The following is a 12,640-nucleotide window of genomic DNA, read 5'->3' as shown; positions in this document are numbered from 1 at the left end:
CATAACAGACGAGACCACCAGTATGGTTCTTTAATCACGACACAAGCACAATGGTCGTGTTGTGTAAAGATCACTTTTACACCTTTATTTGGGCTCCCAATACACAAATCAAGGATATGTTCAATACAGTCTGCTTTAAGATCTCATAATACACTGACTGAATGGAAGGTTTGGACCGATGCAACAAGCCAACAGTTTGAACTCCGACTACCGAGTTCGATATATATATATACACAAACACACAATTTTATTTTTAGGTATTTTATTTTTCTCAGATTTTTCTGGTGATTAATAAGACATTTATCATACTGAATAGCGATTGACAATTTACAATCACAAGGCCTTTTTGCCATTTTTAGCTGAGATATCTTAAATGCACTTCACAGCAGACGTAAAGTAGCTCTAAAACAGGTTTGCAATTATCCTTTTTATTTTATTTTTTATTTTTAAACGAGGCACGCGCTTCAGCATCCGTTAAGAGCCCGTGCCTCTGGCTCGTACTTCTGTTAATCAGACTAAGTCGTACAATGTGCCGTTTTAAAAGAAATAAGCACACTGCCTCCTAAGACGTATACCATACCGTCATCACCAACGGGAAAAAACAAAAACAAAGTATTACATCTCCACAGATAACAGGTAACAAAACCCAAAGAGAGGAAGATCTCTTTTCTTATATCAAAATTTTTTTCAAGACCTGAGTTTTTTTTTTTTTTTTAATGGAATAAAATGTCTAAAACATACAAAAAAAATGTGTCAATACATTAATGTCACCCGTCTGTAAACGGTCACCATGGCTGCGTACACTAGCTATGTCTTCCCTTTCGTGATTGAAAACATGCACATTTTAAAAACATAACAAAAGACGGCTCGCATTTAACATGTGTAAAATCTAATTTTTCCCCAATCACTGAAACAAGAACATTTTTCAATATGGTTGGTTTGTTTCCCCATTGCAAGCTAGTAGCACAGAGCTCTATGCATATTATATATATATATATACTTTTTTCTTTTTACATTTCATGACAGCCATATGAGGATTCAATAACCAGGGTGTGTACAGACACGACTTTAGGGTGATGCAGAATTTAAGATAAATTAAAAGAAATAAAAATCTTTATTTTTAAAAATTCTATTAAACCATGGTAATACCTAACTTTTTTAATGTAAGATGAAGATCCTGGACCTTTCGAAGGATTACAGGTTCATTCCTTGGGCACTTAGTAAAGAGTCCAGCATGTCAAAGGTGTCTTTATAGTCCGTGTGTTGACCGTTTGAGTTCAGCATTCCGTTGGTCCCATCGTGGCCGTGGTGACGCTCCACCACCATCCTCTGGCCACCCTCGGATGAGTAGTGGGAGGCGGCGGCTACTCCCTTGGAGCTGCGAGCAGCCTTGGCAGAGTGGTGGTGGTGGGCGTCTGGGTGAGCCCGCTTGCGGGACGAGCCGGAGGAGCCAGTGTCACTGCCCTGGCCCCCGGCGCCTCTAAGGGACAAGGCAGGGTCTGTCACCCCCCTGCCATTTCCGCTCACAGAGTACGGGTGTGAGTGGCCGTGCTTAGCGTGGCGGTGGCCAGAGTGTTCTTTGTGCTTGTCTTTAGTGGCCGGCGGACCGGTTTGCTCCGAGCCACCGTGGCGCTCCGATGACGACACTTTGATCCTCATCTTGAGCTCCTCGCTGCTGCTGGCAGAGCCATTCTCCATGAAGGAGGGCGGCATGCGGGACTTTTTAGAGCTGGATTTGTCTCTACGGCCGTCCCCTGGCTGGGAGGCAGCCTGCAACTGAGAGCGTTTCTTATGGTGGTGGGAGGAAGTGGAGGAAGAGAGAGCCAGAGGGGGTACGAACATGTCGGCGCCCTGCTCGTCCGCCCTGCCGTTGTGCAAGGCCAGCTCCGCTGCGTGTTTCTCTCTGTACTTGTCCAGGGTTAAGACTTTCTGCGGCCGGGCAAAAGGCAAGGGGTTTCCGCCAAGCTGCTGGTTCTTGCCGCCACTACCAGCCGCGGCTTTGTGTTCGTGTTTGCCCAGTGTGTTGTCCGAGTGGGATGTTTGGGGGTGAAACGGTTCGAAGCCAAACGCCTTTGACTGGTCATCCAAGGGCTGATAGGAGGCGTAGGCGGCTGTCATGCTGTCCAGGGATGGCATCTCAGCAGCGTCCGATGTAGAGGGAAAGAAGGAGTTGTTGACGCCAGGTAAACCATCTAATGATGATGTACTCGTAAAGGGACTCTCCACCGACTGACCATCAGTCTTTGGCTTCTTAGCGGCTTGGGTTGCCTGCAAACACAGGGTATTTTTAAGTTACAAATGCAATAATTACATCAATCAATTTATTTTATTCAACCACAGGAACCGCTGTTGTTAGCTTAACCCATTCTGGGCGGGAACCCCTTTTGGTGTTTTACCCACTCAGATCGGGAACCCATTTTTGGGTTCTGTACAGTATTAAAAAATGTTAAAAATGTGATGCTGCCATATAAATATTTGTTTTTCAGAAAAGGCGTTTTAAGAATCGGCCTCAGGCCTAAATGGGTTAAGAACCACATAGTGTGGTCCGCATTTCCATAATTGTTTCACACACTAGCAACCATTCAAGGCTCCAACCAGCTCGTCAGGAGCAGTTACAGCATTTACAGTCTTGGTCATGGAACCTACCCTCCAGTTTCGTATCCGTTTCAACCTGCTGGGCGTCTTCTCCAGGATCTGAAGAAACTCATGGGTTAGCTCTAAAAGGGTCATAATAAAAAGAGTTATTCTTTATGAACTCTGGGTGGTACCCAGTCACACGAGTAACTCACATGCTGCAAAAACTTACAATAAATGGAACAGCAAATGCAAATGCAAATAAGTCAAATACAAGCAGTCAGCAGTAGGACTGGGCTAAAGATTCAATTAACCGCAGCAAAGAACTGCAAATGCCAGGAGTCATATCCAAAAAAAAATTAATAAATCAAAAAAATAGACAGCAAAGAAATAGCAAAGAAAATAATGTGGTTTATTAGATTACATGTTTGTTGGTATACCAGATCCACACATTAACCAATAAACCCTTCTATACTTAGTACACTAGTTGACCGAGGTCGGTTCTGTACCGATCCGCTTTTAGCTGCAAATAGCTGATCTACATGCGTTATGAGCTCATAGATCGGCTATTTTCTGCAGATGTTCACCACAGAATAGGCATGCTCTGTTTCAAGTGCTTAAATATCTTCTTGGGCAGTGGTTTTCAACCAGTGGTCCTTGAGGCTGTTCCAGGTGGTCCCCAGATATTTAACTATTGAGAGCATAAAATGAAACCAAATAAACTAGGGGCGAAAATCGCCAGCTATCAGTCACTGTGACTAATAAACAAAGTGCTTTCTAATGATTATATATATATATGTATATATATATCTAATCTTTGATTTTGGTGGGGTCCATGGAACAAAATATTTTCAGATGTGGGTCCGTGGCCAAATACAGAACAGCAATAAACAGATTAATCAAACACTCAGGCCAGCTCCTCCCCATCAAACTCTTAGAAACAGTAAGCAGCTTTCTTTTGGTCAGCACTTTGTCTAATTGTCTTTATTCTTTGTTAAAAAATGTGCTTTTCTTTGTTTCCTTATTCAGGGATTTAATTGTCATTAGTGGTGTGTCATTAGGAAACTTGGGGTCAGTTCTTGTGACATATATATGTCTGCATTATATATATATATATTATATATATATAATGTTGCACTTTTCTGTTTGTTTGCACACATTAAGGAGCATTTGGTTTAAACTTAAAGTGTATGGTAACATTTTGGATTCTACGACGTTGAAGGGAAACAGGAACTCGATACAACTCCTGTGTGAAAGTTGTGTAAAAACAAATAGTGGAAACAAGACCAATATGAGAGACTATATTGCCCACTGACATCCAGCGATAGTCAAGACAACCATCGCAATCCTGTGGAGTGTGCCAATGAATGTGCCATGTTACGCACATTGGAGCCACACTACATCGTCCCATCTCGGCCACATTTCACAGACGGTCAATGGTGTGAGTTTTATCGAGTACCCGTGTCCCCCCAACCTCATAAAATCCTAAATGTTCCCCTTCTGTCCTTTTTTTTCTCGTCCCCTACGCTTTGGTAACTCGTTCTGTTTTGGTTGTTGAAAGCTAAAGCATGTGAGAGCGCTGTGTGCGCTAGAAACGGTCCGGTACGACGGTAGTTCCGCCCTTTTGCTCCGGTATTATTATTTTTATATAGGGTAATCGATGTTTGACATTTGTGCATAGATGAATTATCGTCCATGATTAAATTGGATAATCGATTTTTTTTCCAACACTATACAAAAAATCTTTCCAACTACAAAAGAATATTCAAGATTTTGGTTCCGCAAGGCTAAATCTCATCAAATGGTGTTCCGTGGCTCAAATGCAGAATAAGTAATGGCTCTTTACCATCAAGCAGTTGCAGCGTGACCGTGCGGTCCAGGTACTCCCACCAGTTTTTGCCGTCTGTGGAGACGGGTATCTCCCAGTTGGACCACTTGCAGGCCAGATGGATGCACACGCAGGCTATGACTGTGGGCTTGTGCTGCAGGCAGAAGGTGGTGAGGTGCAGGCTGCCAAAAGCGGAGACAAGAAACACAAAGGGGAGATAGGAACGTTAACTACAGGGTGGCGTTGTAGACGGCAAATTAAATGTTATGCACCTTTACAAGACAACACCAATGTTTCATTAAGGTAAGTTATATACATATGACACATGATATACAGTCGTTATCACACACGCGCCTGTGTAGGGGTTCATTCAGTTTCAATTCACCTACTTCAATGTGTAAACTTAATATCAAAGCATACTGATTTCCATGTACATTTTCAGGGTTTTTTGAATAGTTTTGAATCAAATGTGAACCGACCTGCCATCGTTTACAAAAAGAAGTCGCATTTTCACGTTTCACAATTGTGATGTTTTTTTTCTTGATGATATTTGAGGTGAGAATCAACCCAATTAAAATCGCATTTAAATTAATACCAAAACAATGTTTCTCAATCGCTCTTGCTCAAAATAGACAATGTTTATATTTTTTAGACACTTTAAATAATTAAGGTTAATATATCAGTACTAAAACTCCCTGTCGTGGGGGCGTGAATTCCGAGCATAGGCATGGTAACGCCCCATCTGCCTGTGATTGGCCTACCAACACTGCCACTCTTGACTGTCCTAGTCTGATGCGAGGTTACTCCGTGGTGAGAAATAATACAAGTAGTATGGTGATACAAGAGAACGATAACTTGTACGTTTTATTTTTGTAGAAGAGGCAAAAATATTGTTTATGCCGTTTGCTTTGATGGAATAATTGATTGAACATGCACGCGATAATATGATTTGATTTGTGTTCTAAAATAAAGTGTTTGTGGTGATTATTGTGTAATTTGTTTGTATGTGTAAACTTCTAACATTATTGTACTATTGTCTATTTTCCCTTCATCTTTATCCTTTCAGTGTAATAGTATTAGTTTACTATAATTAGATTAATAGACGATAATAAACACTAGAACTTTATTTAGAACACACCCAAATCCGTGCCAAGCCGTCATTCTCTTGTAGCCTATTATTTATTTCTCACCACGGCCCTCGCGTCTCGGAGGACAGTCAAGACGGGCAGTGTCAGTAGACCAATCACAGGCAGGCGGGGCGTTACCATGCCTCAGCCATGCCTATGCTCGGACACAAACGGAATTCACGCGTCGTGGGGTGCTTTTTAAGTCAAACAACTGAATTTAAACAAAATCAACTGGGAGGGAGAAACTCAATTGGTCTTATGGAATACAGAGATATCTGAATATTATATGAATGATAAAGATCGATAAACACTGAGAATGTCAACCATGGCATATGATTAGTTACATTTCTAAAGGCTAATAATCCTCTATACCCAAATCCCAAACTACACTGCAAAACAACAATAACTGTAGAAAACACAAATGTCCACATTGCTAACCAACTGACTGATATTTCAACCATTAAAAAAAAACTAAATAAAGTCATCATAATTGATTTAAAGTTTTCCTGTCAGCAGGCATGGGAACACCTCTGAGGAACACTGACTAATGATCAGTCATACAATGAATAAAGCAATATAAATTTGATTGAATTTGGAGAAAAATCCAGGCCCTTGATTGTGCCAGTGTGGGGGTGAGGCGCTTATTGATGTACAGTAGGTATTCAACTACCGGTATTATATGCACGTGAAACACGTCCCATCCAGTGAGCTCCGACATTTTGCTCGTTAAGCCTGAATCTGTGTGGCATTGCTTCATTTATCATTCATCATTAACTATACTTTCTCCAAGTCATGGTTCCAGTTCCACTAATGGACCCACAACCCTTACTCGTTGACATGGCCTTAGTAAAATGGTGGAGGGGCACATCATAGATGGCACAAAAGTCTCAACAATAACATTTCAAGTATACTGTAAAGCTACAAGCCAATCTAACATGAAACCATGCAAGTAGTCTCAATGAAACAAACATCACGGTCTGGTGTGTGTGTGTGTGTGTATATATATATATATGCCTTGCAGCTTGTTGACATTGCAGACTAAAAATAAATAATCAAAAATCTATCCAAAAATCTGACCACCAGCAGTTGCAAGTTATATCCATTTTAGTCTTGAGCTACAATGCTCCTGTGGGAAAAGCTGCCGCAAAAACTCCTACATATAGTTTGCAGTATAGTTTGGGGTTCCACTGTTAGCAAGAAACTAAAAAATATATATAAAAAAAAAAAAAAACTAAAAACTAAAAGGTAGTGTTAATAATACTCACCAGGACAACGTCTAAGTTTACACCCTGTATATTCAGGCTACCAATTGTGCGTTTCTTTTTAGACATATGCACACAGCCAAACTTGAGGTACACAGCACCACTACACTCCACATTGTGCATTCGACCCCTATGTGCCAACATAGAGCCCTTGTACAATACACCGCACAGAGTCGCCCAGCTGGTACTTCCCCGAGAGGGGGTTCCCAAGACTGTGGCGGCATAAGGGCGTTGGACACAGGAAGGGGGATCCTGCATTTCACAGGAAGCTATAGTGTGCCATCACAGTGCAATAAGGGTAACAGGATAACAACCTGTTGGTAGCCATGAAATAGGAAGTCTGTGCCAAATCCTTGCTTGCTGCAAGAGAAGGGAGAAAGGAGAAATTAACGTTAGGACATTCTCTCAGTGACTACATTTCATGGTATACCATGAATTTAATGTTATACATTGAAATCAAAGGACATTGTATCCTGTGTGTATTGTGTACATGTGAAGAGTTGTTTCAATCCAAATAAAAATGAACCATGGAAAAACAATTCACGATCATGAAGTTTACATTTTGTAAATCGTGAATATGGCATGCCAATTAATTAATTAATGAATCTATGAAACTAAAAATGAACTCTTCACATGTATGCATTAACTGTAAATCAAATGAAATGGCTAAAGAAGGAGGAAGCCTATACCTCGCACTAGCTGGGAACACCTCACAACATCTGTGTGCGGATGTTCAACTGTTATTTCAAAACCTAGAAGAATTGAATGAAGCAGTTCAGTATTTATACATGCATAAACAGACTGGCATCACTTTATGCCATCAAATTATGATAGTACAGTATCCTTATTATGGCAAATAAATAGCACTATGTTTACTGCATAAACAGTTACAATGTGGCCAACTACACAGGCATTTTTGGAGTACTTACCCAGCGTTTGCAGCACCATAGTTTCTAGCACCACAAGTTCTTGGGCTTGCTGGAGGTAAGCCTGAAATACAAAATCAAAAATGGATTTACAATCACCATTGGCTGTACCAATCATTTATATATTATTTTAATCAATGACATGGAACCCCTCATAAAAACATGCTTATGTATGTACAGTGCCTTCGGAAAGTATTCACACCCCTTCACTTTTACCACATTTTGTTTTGTTACAGCCTCATTTCAAAATGGATTAAATTCTTTCACCGTAAGGATGGTATTTGCCAGGTGATGAGCGGTGCCTGGTTTCCTCCAGACGTAACGCTTGGCATTCAGGCCAAAAAGCTCTATTTTGGTTTCATCAGACAAGATAATCTTGTTAATAATGGTCTGAGAGTCGTTTAGGTGCCTTTTGGCAAACTCCAAGTGCGCTGTGGCGCCCGACTGTCATGTGTCTTTTATTGAGGAGAGGCTTCGGTCTGGAGGAAACCAGGCAACGCTCATCACCTGGCAAATACCATCCCTACGGTGAAGCATGGTGGTGGCAGCATCATGCTGTGGGGATGTTTTTCAACGGCAGGAACTGGAAGACTTGTCAGGATAGAGGGAAAGATGAATGGAGCAGTGTACAGACATTCTGGATGAAAACCTGCTCCAGAGCGCTCAGGACCTCCGACATGGTCAACGATTCACCTTCCAACAGGACAACGACCCCAAGCACACAGCTAAGATAACGAAGGATTGGTTTTAGGACAACTCTGTGAAAGTCCTTGAGTGGCTCAGCCAGAGCCCAGACTTGAACCCCATTGAGCAACTCTGGAAGGACCTGAAAATAGCTGTTCAGTGACGCTCCCCGTCTAACCTGACAGAGCTTGAGAGGATCTGCAGAGAAAAAGTGGGAGAATACCCCAAATTCAAGTGTGCCAAGCTTGTAGGATCATTCCCAAAAAGTCTTAAGGCTGTAATTGCTGCCAAAGGTGCCTCAACTTGGTACTAAGTCAAGAGTGTGAATGTGTTTTTCCAGTTTCTTATTTTTTATAAATTAACAAAATATTTGAGAAAACTTTTTTCACTTCATCATTATGGGGTATTGTGTGTAGATTGATGAGGAAAAAAACGAATTTAATCCATTTTGAAATGAGGCTGTAACAAAACAAAATGTGGTAAAAGTGAAGGGGTGTGAATACTTTCCGAAGGCACTGTATGTATGCCAAATAACTAAATATATTAAAGTAGACATTTATGGCTGCACACTCATAATAAAATAAAAAATCACACCTGTGTGAAGTGAGGGGCACTCTTATCATTATACATAATCATACATCATCTCATGAACAACTTAATTTATGTGATTGGTTGCTTAAATTTACGTCATATTTGGCAGACATTTGACCTAATTTCTCCTTTCATTGTCAATGGCAAATATGAGACGTGTGGACTGTGGGGACAAGATTTAGTTTGTCAGACACTACACAAAAATGGCATACACTACATGATGCAGTTGCTGCAGTTTCAAGTCTCGACTGAAACTAGAAGGAAGGAACATAATTCGAACAAAATACATTGCATCATTTGGTGTTGTGATGGGAGAAGCAGTTCCATATTTATTTTAGGTGTCACCAGAAGTTTCAGTAGGCAGTAACCATCATCTGGTTACGTGAGACTAAAGCCTGATTTCCACTGCCATATCCCAACACAACTATATATGGAGCTGACCTGTTCTGACATTCCATATGTTGATCTGACCTCATCAAACCCTGTACACTCAACACATGCTCCATATATGGCCACGTTCCATATGTTGATCTGACCCCCCATGCCAAAGCACCAAAGCTCCCCAGCAGTCTGCTGTCACCCCAGGATATGTTGATCTGACCCCCCCCCATTCCAAAGCGCCAGCACTCGCCCAGGCAGATGCATGCACACAACCTTTCACGTCCTCAGGCGTCTTACTGGTAATTATCACAGTGGTAATACAATTATTTATTAATTTATATTGTATTATAATCACATATGGGTCACATATTTGGTTCTTACCAATAGCTGGACACAGGTGATTTGCATTTGTATACAGGACAGCTACATTGATTGTTATGCAAGAAGAAATGACCTCCTCCTACTGTTTGTTCTTACATTACAAAAGGGGTGTCGAATCCCTTCAGGAGCTGAGCCAAATGTGAGGGAGTACTTTATTTTAATGGGAATGGTAGCTATTTTGATGTGGTGTAGTGTTGTGTGGTGCTAAAGCTGCAGTCAAAATCCAGCTTAATTGGTCGCCAAACCACGCCAGGAAAATGCTTGCTCACTAAGGGGTCAAGCATTCAGAGCGAGCAGCAATGTTCTTTTGGTGTACATGGAGCACTCACCCACTTCTGCAGAATAAGGTGAAGGATGACTCATTTAACCACATCACTTTTTTCCCCCACATCTGTTAGACCAGCGTCTATGGTCTGCAGACATCACTAAACTCTCAAAATGTGCATGTGCCGTCTGTGTAATGAGGGGTTTATTCCTGACTCTACTCAATTTCAAAACAGCTGAATGCCCTGTTATATGGGTCTGAGCAAAACACAAAAGACAGATAAATAAATGTAAGAAAAGTTTTCCATTTATTGCTACACAGTGGTGAGTCACCCCACTGCTCTGCACTATTTTTAAAGTTCAATTATATACAGAAATGGTATTGTGGAAAAAACAGTACATAGTAGGAAGCCAGGAAATGTTACTAATCAGCTAATCAGTGTTATCTCACAATACACACCTGCTAATTAGATAAAGGACAAAGAAGATGCATAGTTTCAGGTGGAATGTTAAAATGTGGAGACACAATATATAAAACCGCTGGGTGTAACCACCGCATTCTATTTTCAAGCTACCATAGCCACTGTGTCCATGCCATGGGTTGTTTTTTGTGTGCGTCTGTCATAACTAACTAGACAATTCTCTGATCAGTCAGTAGCCTACTTAGAAAAAGTGCCCGTACATAGAAGAAAATCATTTATTTTTGTCGTGCCTGTCATTTTGAGGCAAAATCTAAGTGAACTGCGACTTCTCAGAATTTGTATACATTCCATATCGCATTGTTGGATGTTAATTGTGTCTGTACAGGCTCACGCATTAGTTTAATAACCAGAACGATATTGATGCTTTTTCAAAATACATCATTGATTTTTTGGATTCAAGCGGTAATGAAAAGGAAAATATAAAGTCCATAGGGAGCTGAAGCCATTTTCACTGCTTCGCTGATATGGGCCACGTTGCTCAGGTACACTTGACCCTGAGCAAACCAGCGACCCAACAGAATGCCAGGTGGCATCGCTACCCATCGCTATGACCGACGTAAATTAGACAAATGAACCTATTCGGCCTGTTTCCATTCCATCACTGATCAGTTCTAGACGAAAACATGTGGATACCACATCAAAAGGACCGATCTATATACGCACTATATACTTACATTGCTCTTAGTGTCTAGGGGAGCATCTTGGGGGTTGATGCACGCATGGGCCACTTTTATGACGTGTTCCAGCTTCCTGGGCTGTTCTTCCACTTTAGCTGCCAGGAACAAAGTGGTTTGGGAGATGATCTGGAAGACACAAACAGCTCCGTCTCATTCTGTACAGTCACAGCGCACACACACAGCGATAACAAGTTAACAACAGGGTTTAGATAAGACAATGGAGGAGTGAGTGATACTTACATTTCTATGGAACTTGGTGAAAGAGTGAATCATATAAAACCTATGCATATATACAATAGCAGTGTTGATGATTAGTTGAGAGCTGGAAGCAAACGTTAAGGAATTCACGGCTGTTGAGATATTACAATTGATTACAACAAATATCGAGTATATTCTTCAATCTCAATAAAACGTCTGTCGGGTTTGGCCCCCTAAGACATGTAGCATTGGTGCTAACAGGCGAGCTAGCAAAACGTGCGTCATGTGAACCAAATTAAGGACAAAAACTGCATATATCACATCGTATTGTAACACTATTAAAGACGATTCTTGAACTGGGAATACTTTTAAGCGACAATAATAGACGTGGAAAACCCAACCACCCGGCGTCCTCGTTGGAAAACACAGCCTAGCTAACAATAGGAGAAGACGAAACAATAGCAAGCCTATGCTAACAGGCCCCAAGGACTCTTATGGCGAACGGAGCATAATATTATGAACGTTAACAAAGCGTAAAAATCGACGCTACCGAATTGTAAGTGTTTTAGTAGAGATAACAAACACCACGGCGTTTACTGCGGTACAATAATAAAACACTACAACGATATAAGCCTGTTAAAACAGACCACTGTGGCCTTGCTCTGGCCCTGTTCGCCTCGTCGGGGGCTTTGTTTTTTAACGGTGGTAAAAACGAGGATACACGTTGAGTCTCTGGCCCATGTCCTGGATCAGGTTGGCGGCGTGCTGCCGGTAGGACAGCTCCCGGTCGGCCTCCACTCCGGTGCGTCGAGACGGCGTGTTTTCCAGCTGCTCCCGGGAAAAGAGCCATTTCGTGGAGGGTCCCCGGTGCGCCGCCATTACGCTCTCCGACTCCCACAACCCACATCCACAGAGAGGAGAGCAGCAACCCACGGACGGCAACGGTGCTCAGTCACTCAGTGCTGCTCGCTGGCGCTGCCTGCTGGTGGTGAGGCGAGGGGGGGAGGAGGGCAGTGTTGCCACTTGCCAGATTGTGTGAGGGAAGCAAGCAACCAGGTCCAGTCCAGGAAAACAAGCCCAAAATAATTTGAAATTTGCAGATAGCAGTGAGTTTGATTGATTGATTGAGAACCACTGGTTTAAATAATAATTAAAACACGTGGGAAACAAGCCCAAATAAACTACACTTTGAAACAAGACCCAAAAAACCGTAACGCCCAACTACCGATATTTACATGACATTTTACAGAAGAAACAAGCCCAGT

At 41.7% G+C, this 12,640-nt stretch overlaps 1 protein-coding gene across 1 annotated transcript; it reads right to left on the bottom strand.

Annotated features, from left to right (window-relative positions):
- Positions 1–677: 677 nt before the first annotated feature.
- Positions 678–12,342, bottom strand: LOC310854383 (cyclin-T2-like). The gene is made up of 9 exons (XM_083758991.1): positions 12,097–12,342; positions 11,418–11,499; positions 11,175–11,303; positions 7,721–7,781; positions 7,481–7,543; positions 7,106–7,151; positions 4,421–4,584; positions 2,647–2,717; positions 678–2,268 (listed from the first exon to the last, which is right to left on the bottom strand). The coding sequence occupies exons 1-9, from the start codon at positions 12,252–12,254 to the stop codon at positions 1,195–1,197; spliced, it is 1,848 nt and encodes a 615-aa protein (XP_083615117.1). The 5' UTR covers positions 12,255–12,342; the 3' UTR covers positions 678–1,194.
- Positions 12,343–12,640: the final 298 nt, after the last annotated feature.

The sequence above is a fragment of the Protomyctophum parallelum genome (assembly GCF_964188405.1).
Source record: "Protomyctophum parallelum genome assembly, chromosome: 23".
Lineage (NCBI taxonomy): Eukaryota > Metazoa > Chordata > Actinopteri > Myctophiformes > Myctophidae > Protomyctophum > Protomyctophum parallelum.
This window is presented reverse-complemented; position numbering and strand designations above follow the sequence as displayed.

What these genes read in the sequence shown, in the direction of transcription:
- LOC310854383 (XM_083758991.1), bottom strand. Translation starts at nt 12,254, where the DNA reads ATGGCGGCGCACCGGGGACCCTCCACGAAATGGCTCTTTTCCCGGGAG. An exon ending in ATGGGCCAGAGACTCAACGT is followed by an intron (nt 11,500 to 12,096) that starts GTATCCTCGTTT and finishes GTTTGCTTCCAG; the next exon opens with CTCTCAACTAATCATCAACA. An exon ending in AACGGATACGAAACTGGAGG is followed by an intron (nt 2,269 to 2,646) that starts GTAGGTTCCATG and finishes CTGTGTTTGCAG; the next exon opens with GCAACCCAAGCCGCTAAGAA.